This window comes from Zingiber officinale, chromosome 6B (genome assembly GCF_018446385.1).
Source record: "Zingiber officinale cultivar Zhangliang chromosome 6B, Zo_v1.1, whole genome shotgun sequence".
NCBI classification, from domain to species: Eukaryota; Viridiplantae; Streptophyta; class Magnoliopsida; order Zingiberales; family Zingiberaceae; genus Zingiber; species Zingiber officinale.
Genome location: NC_055996.1, coordinates 99707355 through 99735314, shown reverse-complemented (window position 1 = coordinate 99735314; position 27960 = coordinate 99707355). Strand labels below are relative to the sequence as shown.

General features: G+C 34.5%; 1 protein-coding gene across 1 annotated transcript; it reads right to left on the bottom strand.

Annotated features, from left to right (window-relative positions):
• Window positions 1-296: 296 nt before the first annotated feature.
• LOC121988461 (mRNA-capping enzyme-like) lies at window positions 297-26746 on the bottom strand. The gene is made up of 19 exons (XM_042541895.1): window positions 26558-26746; window positions 26261-26417; window positions 25667-25805; window positions 20412-20563; window positions 10819-10902; window positions 10687-10749; window positions 9628-9759; window positions 9332-9538; window positions 8065-8184; window positions 7434-7483; window positions 6274-6436; window positions 6057-6179; window positions 4171-4299; window positions 3996-4094; window positions 3369-3458; window positions 3181-3265; window positions 881-1011; window positions 612-736; window positions 297-520 (listed from the first exon to the last, which is right to left on the bottom strand). The coding sequence occupies exons 2-19, from the start codon at window positions 26375-26377 to the stop codon at window positions 514-516; spliced, it is 2016 nt and encodes a 671-aa protein (XP_042397829.1). The 5' UTR covers window positions 26378-26417; window positions 26558-26746; the 3' UTR covers window positions 297-513.
• Window positions 26747-27960: the final 1214 nt, after the last annotated feature.

The following is a 27960-nucleotide window of genomic DNA, read 5'->3' as shown; positions in this document are numbered from 1 at the left end:
TCTTCCAATAATTATTTACTAACATTATTCACAAGTGCTAAAATATTAGATGCACGTCAACACGGAATAACTATAGTCTTGTAGTTTTCATTTCCGCCACTTTAATAGATCATTCTGAAAAATTAATTGACAAATCCTGCAAAACCATGACAGAGGCATATGAAGGTTATGCAAAAAGGTTTGATAGACACTATTGGATTTAAAATAGAATAAATAAAATGCATAGGCACTATTGGATGCTTCTTCCTCTCCTCTTCTAATGGACTCCTAAATTTTCTCCATTGGCACTAAAACAATACAAGAAAAATGATTACTTTACATAAAATAGTGTATATACAATGATCGCTGGCTAGGGTTTGAGCTGTCTGCAATAGCCAAACTGCTCGACCCCAGAGAGCTCTACTACTAACTACTAGTTACACGGGCGAGCAATCGGCAAGCCAATCATGAAACCAAGGTAAATTTGCTGACTTACTCCGGGCCTTCTAGGGTAACCGGAAAGGAGCTTCTGATTTAAGACCTTTGAAAGGCAAGCATAGCAGGATTAGAGGCCTGAGTCATTTCCTAATGATCTCCAATCACAACGACCACTCCACACATAGCCCTCTCACCTTTGCCTGTGCTGAAGCTGCTGCGCTCGTTGTATCCTGTCCGAATACATCGGGAGGAGCACAATTTCGGCAATTTCATTCAGCAAAACTTCTTCTGTGATGTTATCTTTAATGCTGCGCATGACCTGTCGCATCGACAGAAATGGAAGTCGCATCAGATGAACAAACAAAGGTAGGAACAGAAAAGGCACTAGGATTCACTAGATATACAAAGTATTTTTCAACCCAATAGTTTTGTTACTTCTACTTTGAGGACTAGCCAAGCTTGCCTTTCTGTATGTGTTAATATCATTTGGTGTAGATTTATCTGTTCTTATGCGCATGCATGACCAACAGCTTTCTTCTGAATCCCAAGAGCACTCAATAATCTTGCCTGACAGGCTGGGGATATCCTCCACACCTGTGTACAAGTTTTAGGAATGGTTCTCAACAAAGATGATATTTACAAGTATAAAATAAGCATACTGATATGATGTTATTCAATGAAAAACAAGACAAGTAAGGATCATTCTACAACGAGCAATAAATTGTGGGACTTCTTCCCTTTTCTGCAATAATAAATAGCACAAGAAAGAATTTACTTTCTATCCAATCTACAAGTTTGCCAGTTAACTTCCTATTCAATCAATAAATAAGTCATTATTCTAACAATGTATCACCTTAGAAGTTTCCAATGTTTCTCAGGCCTCATTTTAAGGAAACTGCCATTGTTTTTTTTCTTTCAGGCAATGGGATTAGGATAGAACAACATACAACCCCTCTCTCTAGCAGCTTGAGATGGCATCCATGGCTAACTCCTTGCAGCAGGTCCCACGATGGAATGTTAAACATAGACAAATAATTGAAATGAAACTATAAATAACTTATCCAAGCCTGGACTGAAATTGCCGTTTGTTGTTTCCCACCCTTTCTTGCACATGCCCTGGTATATGATATGGCACCTCTATGAAATCACAAAACAACATTCACCCCTACCAAAGACTGCTGCTGTGAATGGGTTCCAGTGTTTAACAAAGAGTTGGCATCCTCACTCCTCTGGATGTGTGGGAAGATTGCTGCTGCAACTGGCTCACGATGATGTTTGTGTAATCTTGGCATTTCAGCGGCTACCATAAGACCCTCCTTTCAGTGAGTTTGGATTTCAACCTGTAACATTTGACGCAACTACTACTGAACCCTTCAACTTCTTGATACCTACTTTTGGAGAGTCAAAATAGTCAGAGAGCCATGCTCAGAAAGTTTGATAAGTTAACCAAATTTAGAACAGTGATTGGCACCATAAATGGTGAAAGTCCACACTAGAGAACCATTGAATGGCGATTTCATAGCCTCATTCGTCCTATTGAACAATTTCTTGCGGACACATCACTTGCATTGCTCCCTCTCTTGAGCAAGGCCACAGGTTGCACAAGGCTTTAATTCTTCTAATTTGAAGTTTAGCAACTCAGCCTTGTAATGCCATCTTGACTGAGATGCTCAAATTTGGTTCTTGGAACTAGAAGCTGACAGATTGGGGCTTCCTGCAGTTGCTTCCTTAATGTACAAGTTATTTTAGTTTAATACCGAGATGTTATAGTGCTAGTTTTAGATGTTGTCCACAACCAACTGCTAAGGGGGTCCAACATAGAGGAAGAATGCTGAGTCTCCTGCAAATACCTTGTTCCACTTCTAACCTATGTTGAGAAGGGACAGCAGCAGTAGAAGGCGGCAAAATGGAGAAAGGGGAAAACTCAAATCCCCTGGATAAACTAATGAACAATTTGCTGTCGCTGATACTCTCTAATTATTACATCCTATATAGAGAGTTTGTTCATATTGAAAACCAATTAGGTGTAGCTCCAATAGATTGAATAAAGGTTGAGATGATATCATGTTCAACAGCAAATATTAGATTGAAGCTACTAGAGCATGGAAGGAATTGAGGGAAACTGCAATCTAACTTTAGTTAAATTTAGTAAAAAGGTGTTTAAAAGATGTTACTAGTGGTGCACCCTTGTATAGAACTTCAACTAATGTTTATATAACCAAACTTTTATGGTTGGGACAAATTTGGCTTGAAGACAAAATAGAGCTTGTTCATGGATATACAAAATCAAAACTCCAAATATGTTCATGTATTAAATTGTCAAATGGTTTTCACTTCATCTCTCACATGGTATGCCTCGGGAGCACCTCTAGAAAGGTAAATAACTCACCATTAAAAAGGTTTTCTAGATCTTTAAGAAGATACATTATCTAATTTTTTAAATGCCCATCTTTCTCTGCACAAAGTCATCAGGATACTAATGATTGACACATTATATTTATCTCCAAGCGAGTGTGTCTGCATAGAATCCCAGTAAGATTGTTCTTCCACAAGAAAAACAGCACCACAACAAAAAAAGCTTATGCACCAAATAGATTCCGCTCAAAATCTAAAATCGCATTCTCTAAGCTACAAACAGAACGTATCATGTACCAAGGAACAAAAAAGGTGACGGTGCAAAACAAGTCAGTCTTAAGAGTCAGGACATGCTGCTAAATGTTCTCTTAAATTGAAATGATAGATATAATTGGAACAAGCATTCACCTGAAAATGAAACCCGAGCCCCATCCATGAGTTTCTTTTTTCCTCTTTCATAAAGGAATAGCAATTGGTGATTCTCACTTCCAATCTGCAAATAAGGAAAGACACCAAACAAGAGCATGAACAGATGATCGAAGTTGATCGATATAACAAGGAAATATGGAAAATGAAAGATAGGCAAATAAAAAAACCTCAAAGAGAAAGTCAACAGAATTCATTTCTGGATATTTCCACTTCAGGAGACCCTCGTGTGTACGTGGTATATATGGATCATCCCATCCCTGGAAGTCAAGAAAGAGATAGATTAATGCTAGCTACAATCAACTAAAATGATAACTTCAGAGATTCCTACAATTTTCTCAACAGACAAAAAAGGGAGATGGAAAGTACAATTCTAATTAGAATTATCATCACAGGAAGTAGCAATATACTAGTTAAAATTTGTGCATTGTGGGATAAAGGGAAAACCAATAAGATCTCAACTTAAACGTAATTAAAGAAGATATAAATGCACACAAATATTACTAACTATAAGATAAAGTTCAAAGGTGTGGTGGGATAAGCTTGATGTAGCCATCCCTAAGTTAGGGAACAACGGAAGTAGTTGATACATTCATGCGCTATTGAAGTAGAGAAGATCAAAGAACTTTGAAATTATTTGTTGTTGATAAAGTAGTGTCTACATGGTATATAATCTTTGCACCAGGAAACAAATTTTCTAAACCAGTTAAATCAACCTTTTTTAAAATTTAAACTTGAATGAAATAACCTTTGTTAACATTGATAAGAATTTTATACTACTAAAGATGATATAGTACCTGAAAAATGAGACCATCGGCTTCATGTGAAAGCCTAGGAATGAACTCCTTCAAAAGCTTAGTAACAGTCGACAAAAACCAAAAATCCTTCCTGCGAACCTGTTCAATTCAACGATCAATAGTATCTGTTGCATGTCAGCAAATAACTAAGGCACATATCTTTAGAGTTACTTACTGAAAATGGCTCCATGTCATATCTATAAATGGGATGGCCCTTGCCCTCGAACTCTAATTGTTTTCTGTCATAATTCCTTGGTCGAATTACTTCTTCCTCTAGTAGTTTCCACCTCTCAGAAAATGGCAACTACACCCAAAAAGTAACATGATAAAATTTGCCCATGAAAATATGGAAAACTACTACAAAAGAGAAATACCAATAACAACTTTAACAGTATCCACATATGGCAAAAAGGCTAGTGGAAGTCAAAAGAGATGACAATATTGGATTAGAACATCAAGGGAATAGAAGAAGTAAAGAAATAAATGCAAAGTTAAAGACATTTAAAATGTAGGATATCATAGTTGGCAGAATTTGTATAACATCAATCAGTTCAAAGGTTTAGGTATTGACTACATAAAATTGGAAGATCGGAATCAGTAAAAAAATTCAAAAAATGAATATATATATATACATATATATATATATATATATAATAGAATTAGTTGATTTGTTAGCATAAATGTGTAGTTAACATGAATGCTCGAATACATTTACAGTGATTGTGATTAACATTAAACTTCATGAAAGAATTGCATGATTGGTTCGTTCTTGATTATTTTGCTTTTATTATCTTTGGGTTTCCTAGGAGGCTCCTTTACCAGTGTTACATATAATTGCTATTTTCATACCTATTTTCAGATGAGTCAGGTAAATAGAGGCATTGACTCAGCTCATTTGATATACTATTGCATCTACTATTCTACAACATTGTTGCCAATGAATTTAGAGTTTTAGTATGACATTGTAGCTTTCCGCTATTTCTTGTTCCTTTACTTTTCTTTTTATAATTATAGCACTTACAGTATTTTTAACATAATTAATTCAGAACTTTTCTTGTCATAATGGATTAATGCATAATCCATTTCATTATTAATAAACAAATTCTTATTCTTTATTATTCTAATCAAGTACGTGATGCTCTTGTATCATGTAAACAGCGTGCATGGATGTGTTATAACTTATAAGTGATATCTAGCTTCTCCACAACACAACCCTTTGACCAACAAGAGGTGTGCATCTATGAAACTGTCACACCATCAGTGTAGTTAATGCATCCATGAGAAGGGGCTCACTCAGCGCATTACAGTTAGAATCTGAGTGGGTGTCATGACCCTCTTATTAGATAAGGAAATTAACCCATTAATTTGGTAGGTTCATCCACTTGCCCAAAATACTTGAGCAAATGGTAAGAATAGTAGCTTATTAAGTTTATTTATTAGCTCGTAACTCTCAGTGTAAAATTAAAGCTGGGTGTCATTCAGTTGCATAAAAGAAAAACTAACAAGGTGAAAGCTTTAGGAATTTATAATATACTAACAAATTTGTAAGAGCTAACAATGTCTTCAAACCATGCGAAACATATTTTAAGTTCTTTGCATTAATTATTATTCTTATTTGTTGTTTCAAAATTTTTAATTATTTCCTTGGCTGAGTTAGATCATGCAGATTTACTTGAAGGTGATATTCAATATTTACAACTAGCTATCTGAGTGTTCGAGTGAATTATATTTTGTACCCCATCTCAAATTTTATTGTTCCTAATTACCTTTTCTTTGATAATGAATTATGGTATCCCTTCTCAAATAATATTGGGATATAACATTCGCAACTTATCTATACCCAATGCACCCCCACTCTCATCTCGTTTTATCATTATTCCCAGATTGGCTGATAGCCATTCACATTCACTAAATTGTTATTAACAGATCAATTTTGTAAATTTAGCCGTTCCTGAAATTATAAAAATATTTTGTACTTAAAATTATAACTAATAAAGTATTAGAAAATACAATTAAGAGTGCTAGACAATAATGATAGACATGTTAAAGAAGTTACAATACCTTCATAACAGAGCAATGATTCAGTGCAACTAAATCATAAGCTAAATATCTTCTCTTCCGTCCCACATCTGGAATTTCGTCAATAATCATTTCCCCATCAATGAGCGTGTCATTGTGGAAACCCTTTCATCAAAAAGAGATTGATCATGCATAAACAAACAGATTAGGTAAGGTATAAAGCTACAGAATGTGGCATAATAAACTACAACAGGTGTACCTCAGCAGCATTCTTCAGTGGAAACCTCATTTGAACTCTCCGAAAACAAAAATTTCTATCAATTAGGTAGCATCCAGTACTAGTAATAAACATCATGTAGCGTGTTCCATCAGCCTTCCATGTAGCATAGTAGTATCTTTGTCTTAGTAGTTGCAGATTATCCCTTCATGAAATATAGAGTGAGAATCAGATTAATTTCTTCTACCATATATATGGATATTTGTAAAATAGAAAAAAAGGCCACCGGTGCACAAAGCTCCCGCAAATACGGGGTCCCAGCGAAGGGTCTATTGTATGCAACCTTAACCTGCTTTGCAAGAGGCTATTTCCAAAATTCGAACTTATGACCACTAGGTCACACAACAATAACTTTACCGTTGTGCCAGACCCCCCTTCATATTTGTAAACTAGGGGAGAGAGAGAGAGAGAGAGAGAGAGAGAGAGAGAGAGATGTGGAGCTCCACTAACTAAGCTTCTGAAAGTACAAAAGATTTGGGAACTCATCAACAATTGAACGCTAGCATACCCTTGCCTGTGTCGACACATAATTGTTTTGTGTGATGAATAAATTATTTCCACATCATGTCATTAACTATACAGTTAAAAATCTACATCAAAAAAGTGAAGCCAACACCATGCCAATTTCTTCTTATTGGTCATACTAGCTCGCTCCAAAGAATGACATTTAAATAAGTCTGTTTTACAGGAGAAATAAACTCGCAAAGTAGAAAACTAAAAGAGGGGCATCAACAGTGCACTTTGTAGCAAACAACTTCTTTTAACATCCAATTTGTGCACTTTAAAAACTTGTATAATCATGTCACATGGTCAAATCACTGTAAGCCATATGATTCACACAAGGATACATGTCTGGCTTATTCCAGATTGGGACCTAAATTCCATCAAGTGTAATAAAGTAAAGAAGGAATAACCACATGTAGGATACTCTCTATAGCAGAAAGCAAAATCTTGAACATGAAACAATCAGAACACACAGCCAAAAAACTACTGCAGAGAACCTACAAATTATCAGTTTTATACACCTCTAATGTTCACACTAGACTGACAAAAACAATGTGCTACTCCTCCCATTAATTACTACCCATCTCTTCAAGTCAGGTTTAGCATGTTAAGTACAAAAGTCCAAAATAAACACTGACCTGTTGAGAGAAACAGGATGTGAGCCAGGAAATTGAAGATTTGCTCTTCCCTACAAACCAAGGATGAAATCCCAGAAATAATAAGAGATAATACAGAAAAATAAAGTATATGATCAAGTAAATTATTAATACAATAACACCCAAGCCTTATCCCATTACTCCACTAGGTGAGGTCAGCTTCAAGTAAATTATTAATAAGATGGCAAAATCATATCATGAAAATAAAGTTTTAACAATTTGTTGCATATTATAGCGATTTAAAACTGAGTTACATAAGCTCTAATTATAAATGAGAAAGAATTAGTTTCAAACTAAAGAAAAGGCACAGGATGAAACAGAAGATAGCCTAGTTACATTTACATAACTTGAGAAATAAAGTTTAGAAAAGTGAGAGAGAGAGAGAGAGAGAGAGAGAGAGACCAGGAAATAAAAGTAAGAAAGCTAAGAAGAAGTTGAATCATAATTTGCAAAGTTTCTAGAAACAACAACATAGAGAACCTCATGATCTAAAATTCAAATGTGATTACAGGTACTTCATCTTGCTTATGCAATATCATCTTGTGACCTTCCAATGCACATAACCAAAAGAAGTAGCAATTGCTTTACAAGCTATGCGAAAAAACATTAATACCGTTGGTGGAATTAAGTCAAGGAATTGGTAACAAAGATGGCGCATGGTATCTTGCTGGTCAAAAGGAATTGCATCGCCTAGAACATCATCATTTGTTAAGACTTTATTATCCATATCCGCCTGAAAAAGAAAGCAAGTGTAAACTCCAGCACTTCCCAAGTCAATAAAGGATCAGTAAGACAGTAGATTTACCATGTTTCAAAAGAAGCCAAAGAATAATAAAAATGAACAGCTTCTTATAAAGAAAATATCCAAGTGATACAAGGTCGTATTTATTTATGAGTACAAAAAATAAGGTGGGAAGATGATAATTTATTTTCTTGGTTTGTTGACTCAGGAGGACGAAAATTTATTTTGGAGTGTTCCTTTTGTCATTTGAGAAGGATGGAAATTCATATTCGATAAAACAGCAATACTAACCTTGGCTTTGTGTTATCATGCTTGTGTGGATGTGAGTTTGTATTGTTGTAGACCCTAGATTTTGGGGGTCACTAGAGAAAAATTGGTAGTGTGATTGTAGGCATCATATATTTGCAGTTGCCTTAAGTGGGACAGGAGGTTTATAAGAAAGTGGTATACAGGGTAACTTTTTACTAGGAAACATTCGTTCCATTCCTGACCATACTAGGAAGAAAACAAACCAAGGAAAAGTTGGAATGTTTATGATCTGCTACTTTCAGTCTATTTTCAACCAACAGAAACAAAATGTTATTTTAGTATTTTTGCATCATTTTCTTCCATCCAGCCTATTTTCCATCAAAGTAAAACAATAATCATGTAATAGTCAAAGTCTATAGATAGATGATTTCCAACTGTAATAGTCAAAGTCTATAGATAGAAAAACTCTTCGACAGAGAAAAAATAATTTGGAGTCAATCAGAAAAGGCTATTATTTTTTCTAACTGTGCATATGATTTCCATGTGATGCAAAAAACAGTTAATTGATGGCTAACAATGTCGCTAAAATGCACGCGCAGGTTCCAATTTTATTAATTGGGCATGTGACTTCAATATGATGGCCAATGCCTCCATTAATCAATATGATTAATATCATCTGAGAAGTAAAGCTTCGGGTCACAAAAAGAGGAAAAATAAAGCAAAACATTATGTGCTACAGACAAATATCCACCAAAATAATCTCGTATATTATTTCACAAAACTCCTAATAGATATATCACCAGTATTACTTTATATGAACTTAAAGTTAAAAGCATTGTAAGAAAAGAAACAAAAAGGACAAAGAATTTATACAGCACGAAACACATACAGACAATCCAATTCCAGTATCACCATCTTCATCATCATCGTCCTGCACAGCTTCACCATTCAGGTCAAGATCAGATGACCTTTTCCACTCTGGAGTAGGAGGACAAAAAACGTTCTCTGGACTTTCATGATAAAACTTATAAAGTGCTTCAATATACTCCTGCTTATATATTCCTGGTGGACGTGCATGAGAAAATATTTGCAATGCCTGTTTAATAAATAGGAAACAGTGATCAAAGGCTTTAGAGGGCAAATCATATTCAATTTTTTAGGTAGGAAAGTAGCAATATCACCTACTTCAGCAACGTGAATTCGTTGAGTCCGCATGAGGAAATGGATAATCATGAAACCAGTCCGGTTGTGGCCATGAGTGCAATGAACAAGAATATACCTCTTCGAGTGTCTGTGGCGGAACAGAAATTGTAATACCTGATATCAAATTGAATAAAGTAATTTTAGGAGTACATTTAAATATAAGTATTCATGTATATGTATAAAATATTTATATTGATAAGAAGGCCATAAATGAGTAAAATGGCTCTACCCATTCGTATTGTTGTTTGATGTACAGGTCAAAAATGTGTCAGCATGTTACACCAAACTGAAAACTGGCTTAACTTTCCGCTGGCTGTGTCATGTGACCAGACCATATTAATATTTTTACCTTTAAGCTAAAAGAAAGTTCCCATAAGACAGTTGTAGGTATGCCATGTTTGTGGGGTTTGACATTTAAACATGGCAGAGTTAAAGTTAGCATAGCAGAGATAGCAACTAATGAGAAGGACATGCAGTTGCTAAGGAAGCTAAAATAAGCAAATAAATATGTTATAGGCACAGAAAAGACATGATTGGCAATAGATACCCATGTGTTTTCGCTAACACAAGGTGCGCCAACTGAAACCAGAGGTGTGATGGGATGTAGTAGAGAAAGAAAATCTACTAAAAATATAAGCGACATAATTACACTTGGAGTTGCCGGGAAATATTCATACATAAAACTAAATGGTGGGAAGATGTGTGCAGCAAATTAACAACTTATTTTGTGGTTGCTGATGCTTCATAGAAGCATAAACATTAATTTAAAAACTTGCATAGTTTCACAGTAACTAAATTGTTGATAGTTAGCTTGTTTTATATAGAAGTAATCAATCCTACATGAAAACTGACAAATAGAAAGATAAACACGAACCATTAGAACTCCCAATTATGACAACCTATAATACAATCACTTCCCTGTGGAGAAAGAACATAAAGAATCATGGAGAAAGATTGAATCATATTAGCATGATATCATGTTTTAAACAATATTATCCAGATAAGGGTAGAATATCAAACAGCAAATGGGTTAGCACTAACCTCGTGAACAAACATATTTACAGATTCATTATCCGGCACAGAGTCACGTCCTTTACATGGAATCTGTATTAGGAAAAGGTTTTATAAGCAGCTCCATATAACCAGTTGGGAAAGGGAAAATAAGTTCCTTACCTTGGCATGCTTAATGCCCAACTTGGTCCATTCAAATGGTGAATAGTAGCGTCTTGTGTTTGTCAAATCAATTACCAATCCAAGCTGATGAAAAGTGCCATAAATAATTAAATATAATTTGCCTTAGGGACTAGACAAGGAAATTAGAAAGGAAGCAAACAAAATGCTAAAACAGTTCAATAAAACATAGTACATGTGAAGACAAGGAGCTGGCCCCGGACTAAAAATTGATGAAACATCTGTTGAATGTATCCAGTAACTCATAAAAACTTTCTAGTTAAACTTTTGACCCCAAAGCAGTAAAGAACATCTTGAATACACACAATACTAAGAGGTTTTCTATCTGCTGGCTTAGACGGATGGCCTATGAATAACTAACATGATTATTTGTAAAGTCAAAAATTGTCAGATCATCCCGATTCTCACTTGATTCATTCCATATTCATCAAGATTCAAGATCCTAACTGAATGCCAATTTTCAGGCCATCATCAGAAATGTTTGAGATATAACTAGAATCTCGTCTATCTCAATCCAATTTGATCAATCCATATTGGGGTTTGCCAAGTTTGACTACTACAAAAAGAACAATTAGAACCTTCTAAAACCTGAGTTAGACTATGGGACCAGTTAAGCAAATCATGAGCATAATATGATAAATTGATCAAACATTATCTTTACTAATCTTTATATATAGTTTAACATATGAATATAAATGTATAGATTGGTGGGATTTCAGCTATTCCATAGATATTCAATGTGGATAATGATCGCACTAGCTTTGGAGCATGGAACTACACGGGTTATTATCTTTGACGTCCAAGAAGCATGGTTGTCAAAATCGATATTAGTACCCACTGGTCCAAAAAAATAAGATGTGTATGTGAGAGATATCAACCATATCAAATCAGTAGAATCAGTTAAATTGGAATCAGTTAAAAAAGAATTGAAAAAATACAGAATGAGCGTATTAAATTGATTAAAATAATATATTGATATGACTACTTGATAATCATTCTATAATTATTTTCAGATTAATGAATATCATATGCTCATAATAGCATCAGGTTAATATGTATTAGTATGATATTTAATTTTGTTTCGAACTTTTTTAGAATTGGATTAACAAGCCTATTAGTATGTATATCATTATTATATTAGTGCGGTTGATTTCATTATTATAATATTAATATAATAGCATCAGGTTAATATGTATTAGTATGATATTTAATTTTGTTTCGAACTTTTTTAGAATTGGATTAACAAGCCTATTAGTATGTATATCATTATTATATTAGTGCGGTTGATTTCATTATTATAATATTAATACAAATTGAATATATATTTTATTATTATTTATATTAATTGAATACTATATATTCAATGATAATATTATTTCAAAATATTAATCAAGTAAATAATTTAACAATTTCCGTTATTATTGGTATTATAAATAAAACATGATTATTGGTTTCTTACATGTTAGTTAATAGTTGGTATGTAATGTTCATTACCTAACACAGTTAGTCATTTAAATTACTCACACGTTCAAATCTTATACCTAGTATAATTAATCTTAACTATCAAACAATAAAAACTTAATAGAATTATACCTATTCAAATCCTACACCCTTTAATTAGCAATACAATAATTATTAGGTTGATAACTCACATATCCTTCTCATGAATTCTCAAATGAAGCCTCATGGAATCACAAGATATGAAGCCTTCCTCCTCTCAAAGCTATAATTCTTCCGAGGCACGCCTTTTTATCCCACCCCATATGTCAAAGTAATTCAACATCTTCAACAAGGGGTGTAGCAAAGAGAATCTCCTTGAAATGGAATCCTTCAACCAACAGCAGTGCATTGAGGTTGAGATTCTCCGCCTCCTCTTCTAACCTCAAGATTTATTCTCCTTTTTCTTATTCTTGTCATAAGATCGTTGAGAAATCAGCCTATTTTGAAAGTTGTCAATTCCTTCCAATTCTCACTCGCATTCAATATTCATCGAGATCTTTATGATTTCTAATTGAAGGTCAATTTTCAGGCCATCTTCAGGCACATGTTTGAGATATTGATTAGAATCAGATTGGCTCTTGTCTATCTCATCCAATTGATCAATCTGTATTGGGGTTTGCCAAGTTCGACTACTACAGAAAGAACAACTAGAACGTTCTAAAACGTAAGTTAGACTAAGGAACCAGTTAAGTAGATTGTGAGCATAATATGAGAAATTGATCAAATGTTATCATTACTTATGTTAAAATATAGTTTAAGCTTCAAACATAAATCTACAGATTGGTCATAAAAATTCAAGCTTTGGGGGAAAATGATTGGCCAAATAAATTTAGGAAGGTATCAGAGACTGTTTTCTTTCAACATTTTTTTCTCAATCCTCATTCAGAAGGACATTTATCTACATCAAATCTTATCGTCGGGCCTAGAATATCTGCTCTTCTAGTCTCTAGTCTGCAAACATGTTGTTTCTCTATAGCTAAATTTGTGTTTCTTATTGTCACTGAATTACCCTAGTTCTAGATTTGCACCCAACAGAAGATTTGCAAATATACTCTTCTCTGACTATATCCTTCTCATTCTACCATGAGCCTTCTTTGCTCCTGCTACTATCCATCCACTCTGGTCCATATTAATGTCACTGCTAATCCTCTTTGCCAACTTCAAAGAGTGCAACTGCTTCTAATCCTCTCCACCTTTCTATTATTCACCGTCTCTGCTCCATCAATCTATGTTATTACAGAGTCTGACCCTATTCATGAATGGAAGCACTACATAAACAAAGTCCATATGCTGATTGATTTATTTCTTCTTATTATGTGTATATATTAGTTACCATAATATTTGTATATATTAATTGTCAATTAGTCTAATTATAGTTACCTAAGATAGATTCATAGTTTGTATATAAATATGCATCACTCTTCAATAAAGATTATCAATTTCTTTATCTCAAATAATATGATATCAGAGCCACTTCGAAATTAAGAATTCAAAATTAGGGTTCCATTTCTGTCTCTTCTACCTCTCACGTACTTTCATCTCCACAGTGCATCACTGCCTCACCGTCGCCCACGCGCAAGCGCCTCCACCTGCCGGCCATGACCTCCTCGCCAGCACTCTTTCCTTCCCTCCTCTGTCCGCGCAATACTGCTCATCGACGCATCGGTCGCTGTTGTGCCTCCCCTTCCTCGACGCACAACGCACGGGGCTGCTCCTGTGCTGACCCAGCGCCGCACAGAACACCGACTATCCTTCCACATCATCGTAATCTCATATTTCTACCGCCGAGTAGCCACCGCATCAGCCCTATCCCATCGACCAATACGCATCATCAGAAGCATTACTGGTGTCGCCCAATCTCGGCTACCAGTGATCCTTGCCACCATCGCAGATGACTATCATGAGCTTCCTCATTGGCCTATCTCCTGACTTTGAGTCTCCTAAGTCACAAGTCCCCTCTAGTTCTAAGGTCTCTTCTTTACGAGATGTATTTAGTTATGTTCTTCGTACATAAAGTACTGCACTCGTTCCACTTAGTGGTGCTTTAGTGAGTCATAATACTAATTATGTGCCCGAAAGATTAACTAGTCACAGTGGAAATAAAGAAGGTGGCTCACAGGCCTTTGAAACTCGAACGCCGAATTTGGATGGTATTATGTGCAACTATTGTCGGTCATACGATGTTTGAGTGTAGAAGTTTTAGTATAAAAATCAGCAAAAACACTTGGCCCATATTGCATCCACTAATGATGTCTCTGATAAATCAATCTTTATCTCTGCAGATGAATTTACCAAGTTCTCAAAATATAAGGAATCACTCGAGTCTTCATCTCTCTATATCACTGTTATTGCTAATTCAGGTAAACAAAATGCATGTCTTCTTTCCTCATCCTCCAAAAAGGTTATTAATTCCGGTGCCACGGATCATATGACATCTCTTTTCTACTTTTATTACAATGCTAATACTCATACTGTTACTTTAGTTGATGGGTCTACATCTTGTGTTCGCGGGTTTGACACTGTTGCATGGATACTGGTACGAGTATTGTATCGGGCATGACACAGATACGGCGATATGGAAAATATGACACGATACGGCTAGGATACAACGATTATTAAAAAATATAATATATATATATATATAGTATTAAAAATCCTAAAATAGAAAATCATATTACATCAATCATAATATCCATTACAAACAAAAAAATAACTTCAATTCAGGTTCATTAAGAGACAAATTAGCAATTTCAAGGATAGCAACACCCTCCATGCCTATGGAACCAAATCCATCTGCTCCAACATTTTACTTTCTCCTTCACTACAATGTGGACTCCTAGATAAAAGACGAAGATTATAGTGAACATACACCAAATCTTCAGCTCTTCGTGGTGTTATCTTGTTCCTCTTCAATGAGTGTATAAAACTCTAGGTGCTCCAATTTCTCTCAGAACAAGAAGAAGAAGATAGTTGTCCAAGTAGCTTTAAGGCTAAACTTTGAAGAGTTGGTGCAAAAGCACCATGGATAACCCACCACTTATTGGAGACATCAAACCTCGATCACATGTTACATCATTATCAGAAAAATCATCAATGCCAACTGAAAAAGAGGCAAACTCCTCATTGACACTTCTTCGTTCGGATGAATTGGAGTAATATCTTTCAATGCACATTTCCCTTGAAACTTCAATGTCCCTATAAGGAGGAAGACGATTGGGAGATTCTTGGAGTCACTCATGTTTCTATAATACCTATATAAAAAGATTGATAGTTTAAAATCATTCATGAACTAATATTTCTAATTTGCTAAAACTTAGAAAGTTAAAAAAATTTAGAGTTTTACCTTGGATTCAAAGAATGCGCCAAACAATGCAGAGGTGTATTGCTTTTATCTCATCGCTCCACCAGAATATTATGAACAACCTCATAGAACTTTGAATCTCCACTATGAGTCCCCTTTGAGATAGCAACTCTCATTTCATTCCACCACTCATAGACTAGATGAAGACAAGGTTTGGGATCTGTACAAGGAGGATGATGTAGAGAAGGCCAGAGTAGTGAAGTACAAGATATTGAATGATCAATTTTGGGAAAAGATTGATTATATACTTGCTTTCACAAATTCGATTTATGAGATGCTAAGAAAAGCGGACACTAATCAACCTTGTCTTCATTTAGTAAGTGGTGGGATGAAATGACAGTTGCTATCTCAAAAGGGACTCATAGTGGAGATTCAAAGTTCTATGAGATTGTTCATAATATTCTAGTGGAGCTATGGAATAAAAGCAATACACCTCTACATTGTTTGGCGCATTCTTTAAATCCAAGGTAAAGCTCTAAAAAATGTAACTTTTTAAGTTTTATCAAATTAAAAATACTAGTTCATGAATGATGTTAAACTAGCAATCTTTTAATATAGGTATTATAGCCATGAGTGGCTCCAAGAATCTCCCAATCATCTTCCTCCTCGTAGAGACATCGAAATTACCAGGGAAAGGAAAAAGTGCATTGAAAGATATTACTCCAATTCATCCGAACGAAGAAGTGTCAATGAATTTGCCTCTTTTTCAGCTGCCATTGATGATTTTTCTGATAATGATGCAATGTGTGATCGAGGTTTGATGTCTCCAACTACGTGGTGGGTTATCCATGTGCTTCTGCACCAACTCTTCAAATTTTAGCTTTAAAGCTACTTGGATAACCATCTTCTTCTTCTTGTGAGAGAAATTGAAGCACCTACAGTTTTATACACTCATTGAAGAGGAACAAGATAACACTACAAAGAGCAAAAGATTTGGTGTATGTTCACGGTAATCTTCATCTTTTATCTAGGAGTTAAGGAAAAAGTAAAATATGGGATGTTGGAGTAGATGAATTTGATTCCATGGACATAGAGGGTGCTGCTATCCTTGAAATTTTCAATTTGTCTCTTGATAAACCTGAATGGGAGTTAGTCTTATTTACTGACGAAGGCGGTGTTGGTGATGAGACCGATATGAATGCTTAATTTATTTTTTTTACTTTTTTAAAATGGATTTGGTGTTTTATATTTTGTTATGTTTACTTTTTATTTGTAATGGATATTATAATTGATGTAATATGCTTTTCTATTTTATAATATATATATATATAATTTTTTTATATTTTTTAATAATTGTTCTCTGAAAACAACCTCTTGCAAAAAGCAGGTAAGGATGCGTACAATGGATCCTTCCCCGGAACCCGCGTGGCAGGAGCTTCGTGCACCGGGCTGCCATTTTTAATAATTGTTGTATCGTGCCTTATATTTTCAAAATGTTCCATATCTCCATATCCATATCGTGTATGATATGATACCCGTACTCATATCCATGCAACATAGTTAATCGCATGTCATCCTGTTCTTCGTGGTGAGATCCCTTACAAAATTCTTTTTCCAAATAAGTCATTTCGTGTTAACCCTAGGATATTTGGTAACACTTGTTTTATTCGGGATGTTCGTCCGCATGTCACTAAATTAGATCCCAAGTCTTTGAAGTGTATCTTCCTTGGTTCTTCTCGTCTTCAGAAAGGTTATAGGTATTATTGTCTAGTATTAACAAATATCTTGTCCCAATTAATGTTACCTTCATGGAAGACACATCTTATTTCTCGCCCTCACCTATTCCAACTCGTCAAAAGGAGGAGGATGATTTGTTGGTGCATTCTATCACATCCTCCGCACCTGTCTCGGAACCGGCTCATGTCAAGTTTCCTATTATTCAAGTCTACTCCAGGCGTCAACCTCTTGATTCATATCCTACAACTACTACTTCGTCATCAAATCCAATCTTGAGCGATGGTCTTCCTATTGTGTTATACAAAGGTAAACACAGTGTACTTATCCTACTTCTTTTATTTCGTATAACGGCTTGTCGTCTTCTTCTTGTTCTTTTATTGCTTCACTTGCCTCTATCTCTATTCCTAAAAGTGTCTGTGAGGTCGTATCTCATCCTGGTTGGAAAGATGCAATGATGGAGGAGATGAATGTTTTAAATGATAATGACACTTGGATCTTGGTCAATCTACCTTCAAGGAACCGGGCTATTGGATGCAAATAAGTATTCATAGTTAAAGTCAATCCGGAAGGGTCAATTGTTAGATTAAAAGCCCATCTTGTCGCTAAGGCGATGCTCACACTTATGGTGTGGATTATTACAACATTTTTTCTCTTGTTGCAAAGTTGACATGTTCGATTGTTTATTTCAATAGCTACTACTCAACATTGACCTTTACATCAACTTGATATCAAGATATTTTCCTTCGTGGATCTTCAGGAGGAGGTGTATACAGAACAACCCCTGGTTTTGTTGCTAGGGAAAGTCAAGACAAGTTTGTCGTCTTCGAAAATCTTTGTATGGTTTGATACAAAGTCCTCGTGTTTGGTTTGGAAAATTTGGGGGCAGATAGTGCTCCAATGACTCAAAAAATGCATCTCATAGGAGATGGGAACTATTTGAACCTCCTAAGAGATATCGAAGATTGGTTGGGAAGTTGAATTACCTTACTCGTCCAGATGTTACATATTCGGTTAGTGTTATCAGCCAGGTTATGTCATCTAACATTAGAGCAAATTTTGTATTATATGGAGGTGCACCCGGACAAGATATCGTATATACAATTCATGGGCACACTCATATTAAATGTTTTTCATATGCAAATTGGGCAGATTCCAAAATGGATAGAAGATCTACTTCAAGTTATTATATCTTTGAAGGAGAAAATTTAATCTCATAACAAAGTAAAAAGCAAAAACGTTAAGTCATAATCTAGTGTAAAGTCAGAATATAAGGCTATGACACAGTCTGTGGTGAGATAACGTGGATATATCAACTCTTGACTGAGGTAGGACTTAAAATTTTAGTGCTAGCAAAATTGTGATATGATAACCAAGTTGCTCTTCATATTGCATCGAATCCTGTGTTTTATAAGCAAACTAAACACATTGAAATTGATTGTTATTTTGTTCATAAGACAATTCAACAAAGATTGATTTCTACAGGATATGTAAAGACAGGAGAACAACTAGGGGCATCTTCACAAAATCTTTAAATAGAGTTCGGGTTGATTATCTTTGTAACAAGTTAGGTATAATTAATATCTATGCTCCGACTTGAAGGACAATATTAGTTAATATATCTGTCAATTAGCTAATTGACAATTAGCTTAATTATAGTTTCCTAAGATAGATTCCTAGTTTCTATATAAATATGTCTCACTCTTCAATAAAGATTATTAATTCTTTTTATCTCAAATAACACTTCTAATCATCTGCATCATCTATATCAATGTTTCATTTGCTTAGTCTAACACATCCACCCATATGCTTCATTTACCATCTGCTCATCCACCTCTCACTAGCAGAAACTTCAGATGTTATGGTATCTTTAGTTTCATAAGGGTGTTAGGGCCCAACCTAATATGAGCAAGAATATTAGGACATAGTACATCGAATAGTCATTATGACATAGTGCATTTTTTGAATTGATCTCCATTTTCTTAACAAAATTAGCATTTTATCTCTTTATGGAATTTTATAAATAGTGTTTTATAATTGTATGATTAAAAATATATTGTAAATCTGAGAACAGTATTATTTTCCACAAGTTCTAATCATGACAAGCATAAAGGAACGTGTTGAACATAGCAGAACTACAGCCATGGTTTCAGATAAGAAATTAGAATAATGATAAGTAGCCAACCAGCTAAACTTAATAGCTTAATTTATTAGGATACCAAGCATTCACCACATGAATAACTGGAATTCTGTGGATCCTAAACACCTAACACCCTTAAAGAACAGGTGAGAAAGGTTATTAACTCTCCAGTATTGTATCAGAAAGGAATAGAAAAGTTGATGGGCAACAAGATTAGTAGAACATAAAAGTCCAAATTATGACATGAATAAATGAGTAACTGTAAGCCTATGAGTCATGGTTATGGGACTGGTTTTTTTATATGCGCAATGACATATCTAATTTAATTAATTGACTCTGTCTTTGAACTATGCAGACCCTAGTTCTCCTCTCTAAGGCAGAATAATTGAACACCTAGTTTCATTGATCGTAATCTCATTCTTTTTCCTAGGGAAATGATCATTTTGGTATTAGTTGGCAATCGTTTTAGACAATAGAATAATCCTTGGCAATGAGAACTACATGGGTGAGAATGAAAGCATGGAGGTAATATGACCTAGCAAAAGTAGTTTGTTTCAAGGTTTTATTTGAATATGCATAGCAAGTTACAGTTAAGTGTTCATCTTGATTCTATCTTCAATTCATGGATAACTATAAACAAACTAATATAGGATCTTTACACAATGAACTGAATATATTAACTATTACAATGGCGTAGAATAAAATCTAATATTGTCGGACACAATAAGATTCAGAAACAGACTGGAAGATTTTTTATAGTACAAAAGGACAAAAATTGTTAAGTAAAACATAATTTGTATTTTAATGATAGAGGAAGCAATCTTTTGTAAATGATCATAACTCCCATGAAACAAGCAAGGAAATCATAAACAGATATTGTCAACAAAGCATACAACTCACTTCGCGTCCTTGACTTCTTAGTTTATTAATAACTTGTTTTGAAGAATATCTTTTTCCAGGTGGCACACTTTCATTAAACGTCTCGTCTAGAGGAACTTTGGAAGGAATTATGAGGCCGATGTTCTGACCAAATGAAGGACAGTCTATCCAACCTGATAACAAAAATGAAGAAGACCAATATTAACACATCACAATTTAGTAGAATTTTAGGAAAATCATATTCCATTACTGAATACTTTCTAGGGAAAACAATCCAGCAGTGGATGTTGAAGAAAAAAAATCTTGACTAATCCTTCAAATTTAAAATCCACAATTTAGCAACCCATAAAATCTGTAAACTTACAACTACATTAATTTCTGTTATGTCTCCGATAAGTGACATAATCAGATTATCATAATAATACCCAACTTCATTTTCCTCAAATCTGAAACTTCCAGAAAAAAAGACAGAAAGTAAACGTTGCTTATGTAACCATCCAGTTCCTGCACTATCACTGAATTTAATCCTTCTGACATCTCCTTAGACTTAATATTAGCTTCACCTATTTTTACAACTATGGAAGAACAAAGAAACAAAAACAACAACAACAACAACAACCAAACCTTATCTCACTAGGTGGGATCGGCTATATGGATCATTGTATATAATTGAGCTCTATCTCCTACTATATCATCTATACTTAAATAAATTTTATCTTATTTTATTGTTGCTAACTAAGTCTTTTTTGGTCTTCCTCTTCCTCGTTTGATATGCGTGTTTGTCGTAATTTCACATTATCTAACTGGAGCATTTATTAGTCGTCTAAGTACATGCCCATACCATCTTAAACGTGTCTCTCGAAGTTTTTCCTCAATAGATGCAACTCCGACTTTCTCTCTAATGCTCTCATTTTTTATTATGTCCATCTTTGCATGTCCATACATTCATCTTAACATTCTCATTTCTGCAACTCTCATCTTCTCCTTATGTGCTCGAGTCATAGCCCAATATTCAGCCCCATATAACATAGCAGATCTAACTGTGATTTTGAAGAACTTTCTTTTAAAGTTTAGAGGTGCTTTATGGTCACATAAAACACCTGATGCTCTCATCCATTTCAATCATTCTGCTTGTATTTTATGTACGACATCTCTCTCAATCCCTCCATCGTTTTGCAAAAATGATCATAAAAATTTAAAATTCTAAGTTTCAGGCTCATCTGTCATCTCTTATCTTAACAATTGTCTCATTACGTCTAATATTGCTAAACTTAAATTTCATATATTCTGTCTTTATTCTACTAAGCCTAAAACCTTTCCTTTCTAATGTTTCCCGCCAAGATTCTAGTTTAGCATTTACTCTTTCACATGTCTCATCTACCAAAACAATATCATCTACAAACAAGATGCACCACGACATTGTCTTGAATGTATAGTGAGTTCGTCCATAATTAGTGTAAAAAGATAGGGATTTAGAACTGATCTTGATGTAACCCTATCTTTATTGGACATGTTTCAGTTATTCCGCCTGAAGCGTACATATCCTTAATTAGTTAACACCTCTCTTTTCAAGAATTCTCCATATAATTTCTCTTAGAACTCTATCATAAGCTTTTTCTAAATCCATAAATACCATGTGTAGATATTGTTTTTACTCTCGATATTTTTCAATTAATTGTCTAAGAAGATGTATAGCTTCTATTGTCGACCTTCCAAGCATGAGCTTGGAACCCAAATTAATTTTCGGTCGCTGTGATCTCCTTACTTAATATTTTTTGTATTATTTTTCCCAAAATTTCATGGTATGACTCATTAGATTAATACCTTATAGCTTGCGTAATTTTGTACGTCTCTCTGATCTCTTATTCTTATATAAAGAAACTAGAGTACTTATCCTCCATTGATCAAACATTTTTTTCTTTTTCAATATCATATTAATAATTTTGTAAGTCATTCAATACGTTGTTCCCCCATGCACTTCCATACCTCTATCGAAATATCATCTGGTCCAACAATTTTTCCATTGTACTTCCTATTTAAAACTTGTTCTACTTCTGAAGTTTGAATTCTACTATAAAAATTTAAATTTTTATGTTAATTTGACCTACTTAAATTATATAAGTTAAGTTGGTCACTTAAACCTTCATTAAAAAATTAATGAAAACACCTCTTCCACTACTCTTTTATTTCTCCAACATTTACTAGTACCTTATTACATTTATCTTTAATACATTTTATTTGGATAAGATCTATTGTCTTCATTTCTCTCACTTTAGTTATTCTATAAATATCTCTTTCCCTTTTTTAATCCAATTTTTTATATAATCGTTCAAAAATTTGATTCTTTACTTCATGCACTGCTTGCTTAGCTTCTTTCTGGATTATTGTATATTTTTTTAAGTTTTCCTCATTCTTACAAATATATAATTTCTTATAAGTCATTCGTTTTTTCCTTCACTTTCTCTTATACTTTCTCATTCCACCACCAAGATTCCTTACTAGTGGTGCATGTCCCTTTGACCTACCAAGTACAATCTTAGCTACTATTTTCAACTTTAATATCATCTTATCTCATGTCGTATTAGAGTTCCAGTATTTCACCTAATGCTTGTACTCCTACCTTCTCCTTAAATATATTTTACATCCCATCCTTAACTTCCGCCACTTAATTTTAGAAGTCGTATATATTTTCTTTCTATTGATACTATGTTTGAAGCGTATATCCAACACTACTAACCTATGTTGGGTAGTTAAGTTTTCTCTAGGGATGATCTTGTAATCTTTACAGATCTTTCTATCCTTCTTCCTAACCATAATAAAATCAATTTACAATCTATTATTCCCACTTTTGAGCGTGACTAAGTGTTCTCTTTTCTTAAAAAATGTATTGACTAATATAAAGATATGTTATCGCAAAATCTAATATAGTTTTCTCTTCCTCATTTCTCGTTCCAAACTCATAACCCCAATGTACCCTCATATTCCTCATTTTTTCACTCTGGCATGCCCATAGATCAACTTCTATTAAAATCATTTCATTTGGTGGAATGTTTTGTAAGATTTCATCTAAGTCATCCCAAAACCTTAATTTGGTAGCTTCATCTAATCTTACTTGCAGTACATATACACTAATTATGTTCATAATTTCTTTTGTCATTATTATCTTAAGGGTTATAATTCTAGCCCTTTTTTAACTACTCCTACAACTTCATCTTTTAACGAACTATCTACAACAATATCCAATCTATTTTTTGTTTTACATTTTATTGTGTACCATAACTTAAAACCCGAGTTCTCTATCATGTTTGCCTTCTCGTCTACCCATTTTGTCTTTTATATATACAAAATACTAATTCTTCTCCTAATTATCGTATCGACTAACAAGTTGTTGAAAATAAAAGGCCACTATAAACACAAGATAATGTCACTAAAATGGGCTTTTTAAGTAGGTCATAACTTAATAGTTCATATCAAATTCAAGTGACTATATTTGAAGATTGAAGTCATTAGAGTGTTTAACCAAGAAAAAATTCTTGAGAAATCATCATAGTAAAATCCACACTTCTTCATATTAAGAAGACCCGAACAGTTAAGAATTAAGATAGTGCAAGGATAAAAATGACAAGAACAATAACCACCACCAGCAAACTGCATGCCCCAATTATTTTGGTTAGGCAACAAGCTAGTCTAAGAATGAGAGTAGGGGAGAAACTCATAGGAAAAACACTAGGAATATTCCCTTAAGTTTTGATTTCCTCTTAGGGGAGGAAAAAGGTAGAGTTTTCCATCCGACCATTTCCTTGCAAGGATAGGAAGTGGGGAGGGAACTTAAATGTTAAAACTTTATTGGTTAAAAATATTACAAAAATAAATCATAAATCAAAATTAGATTTGAAAAGATAGGATACTTTTGCATGTTTTTTAAGATCAGATTTTTACTTGCAAAAGTGAGTGTTCCACTCCAATCATATGGAAGAAATATAATTTATAAGTCTTTTCCTTCTCTCCTTTTACCACCAAAGGAAATGGAGAGAAGGTGTCATGGGGAAGCTTTCTACCACCTAGTTTCCATCAGTATTCTTCCCTTGTAGGAAAGATGTCCTAAATAAGATCTGAGTCCTTATGGAACTCCCTTCACACTCTACACCTTTGAATCTAATTAATTTGGATTATGACACTGTGCACTAAACAAATTATCTTACAACATATTGATACCATCTTCATTTATTTATCATCCATCAAAGATGTACCCAACAAAACATGCATAGTAACATCCTTGTCTCTCTCCTAATTACTTTGCATTCATCAACGTCCTCTTCTTTACTAAATTGATTCTCCAAGGTTGTTTACATTCTGCTGACCACTATAGCCTACAAAGTATGTTGGCATAAGTATAACATTATGCTATGCAAAAGACTTGGAAGCTCCTTTCCTCTGCTCAAAGCAAAACTTTCAGCTTTTAAGACTTGTCACAACAGTGCCACAACCAATGTAGTTAGGATCATCATGTTTCACAATCATAGGATCATGCAACCCGATGCCCAAATCAGGCAAGTAGTACAGAATCAGTAGATAGTAGTTTTGTGGTTGCAATTGGATTCAATGACAATCCAGTGCTTTTATCTATTCCACTGAATATAAACTACTATAAATGGACAAGTTGTGTTGATACGTCATGCATGATACATTGAGGTGGATGAAGTTGAGGTATGTTCTACTGTTGTGAGAAGAAAATTGAAGTGAGATTTTGGGGAAGTCAAGGAACCGCAAATGTTCAATATCCAATCTTCAAAAAGTGTTTAAAAAAAAAAACCGACATAAATGTAATCCATATCCAATCTTCAAAAAGTTTTTTTAAAAAGTAAAAATTTTACTTAGTAACTATGATAAACCATAAATTCTGAATATAATTTGCAAAATGTATTGCAGTTATAGGTTGTTGGATTGTAATAATCTCAATCTATGATTCAACCCTGTGGACACAATAGCTTTCCAAGGTAGAAATGCCATAACCAAAATGCAATGTTGCTAACTTTCAATACTTTTTTCCTATTTATTAATATTTCAGATGCAGACTTAATGAAAGCATAATTAATCTACCAAGGCACTACCAATTAGTTCTATATGATTCATTATGATCCCAAAATATGGTTTCTGATTAACTCTAAATTGAGATTGCAACAAAAAAAAAATGATGTTTATCGCTGATCTTTATGACGGGCTCAAACAACAGAAGTAAGAGTGTCAAAGTACAAGGCAAATGATTAAGAAAATACCTTGAGGGAGCTCCTTAACTCTTCCATGATGTCTAGTATTTCTACTCTGGGACATGTAACTGTTTCTCGCTTGTTGGGAATATCGATGACCATCATCATGGTTTTCTCTTTTCAACTTCTGGCGCCTTTCTTCACGCTCCTACTCATCAGCAAGAAACTCAATCAGCACTTTAAACTATAATAAAAGATAATTTACATATATAATTCTGAAACAAAACTGTCAAAAATCTTAAGCCAACCGATATAACTAATATGAAACACTTTCCATAAAAAATATTTGTTCTCTAAAAGACCCAAACCCCATTCAAAGGATGGCCTTACGAAGTGCAAGGCAAGCTATACCTAATGATTTTAAGGAACTAGGAAACTAGCTTGACTCTAACATCATATTCAACCAAAATGGGCAGAAGTATGTTTGAAGAGCAACAGTTTGGGCTAAACAGTTTCAGACGATGAACTAAAGCAATAAATTAAAATTAAAAATAAAATAAAAGAATACCGATGGTGCTTAACAGGATAATCCACCATGATACGAAGTTACGCAAAGGTGACAGTTAGAAGACGGCAGTGTGCAGAAGGACGAACAGTACATACCCGACGCATTGTGGCCACCGCAGACTCGATAATTTCTTCATGCATGACCTCACCCTCCAACTTCTCCGCGTAAGGTTGCTCATCTTCTTCAGGCAAAGGTGACGCATTCAAATCCATCGAAAGAACCACAAAACATCCACCCCTTCTCACTTCTCTCCTGTCAATAATCATAAAAAAGTCATCTTTCCATTACTGGAAACGACGGGAAATAAACCCATGAGGATTTCGCCAAACGTAATACACGTCGGAATGGGCGGAAGGGTCGGGGAAGAAAAAAAAGACGAAAATTGAACAAACCCGTGGGACGGCCGCCGCCGGGAAGGTGAATCAGAGCTCCTGACACCTCCTCGCTGTTGCGCAGGGGTGAAAGTGGCTTGCTACCGCTCAATCGGGGGCTGTGATCTAATCACCGATTGATCGATCGATCGATCGCGACGAATAAGAAGACCTCGCGAGCCCTAGCTTTGCTGGTAAAAAGAGTAAAAAGGGGCCAGGTCGTCTTGCGATGCTTTCCTGAACAATGATGCCAGGCTCGGACCCGGCCCAGCCGATTGTCGAACCGAACCGGCTGCGGCTGTTCTTTTTCCGGATCCTAATTAAATACTGAGGCTACGTTAGAACATTTCCATCATGTTATTTAACACAAACTTTATCTTAAATATTATCTTTTATCTTACTATTTTATTAAAAACCTCCCCCTTTTACTAACTAATTTTAGTGAAGCCTAAAATATATTTATGTTAATGTCCTTTTTTCTATTTACACTAAAAATAATTTCAAAATTTATTAGTAATTCCACAAGTAAAATAATCAGTGATCTAGAGTTTGTGACTCAGCTACAGCGTATAATTATGAATTTTTCTCATCATTAATTTTTCTGGTTGTTTTATATAAAAAAATATAGTTCTATACTCTTTGAAATGGATCGTTACCCCCCTTTCTCCCTCTCGGGGGGATTCCAGGAAAAAATTAAATGAAGAATTTCATTAAGGGAAATTAAGAGAAACAGTACCAAGACATACAAAGAAACATAAACACACCTTCTAGCGCGTTTCCGCTTAGAAAAGTAGGCCTCTTCGAAATGGACTAAAAGACACATTTTGCACCCACACCAACACACACATAAAAAGCGAGGAAATTCCTACCTGAAAATTGATACGAAAAGAGACAACACTATGATCAAAGAAACTTCTATAAATATTTTAGGCCGACGATGTTAAAAAATGTACTTTTCTTAGTTTTTTTACTAAGACAAGTATAATATTAAATTAAAATAATTTTTTACATAGGAAAATCGTTACAGTAGTTTATTGTTGGGATTCTTACTATTTTATTAAAAATCTCCCTCCTTTACTAACTAATTTTGGTGAAGCCTAAAATACATTTACGTTAATGCCCTTTTTCTATTTACACTAAAAATAATTTCAAAATTTATTAGTAATTCCACAAGCAAAATAATCAATGATCTAGAGTTCGAGACTCGGCTACACTGGCGGAGCCAGGAATAATAGCCCGCCTGGGCTAAAAGAATTCTCCAAATGACCCCGGGGCTAAAAACCCTTTTTTTCCATTGAAAATTCAAAATGCAAGATGTGAACAAGTAAAATTAATTAAATTTTCAGTTGGCCCCCCGGGCTGTAGCCCGGGTAAATCAATGCTTAGCTCCGCCCTTGCTCGGCTACAGCGTATAATTATGAATT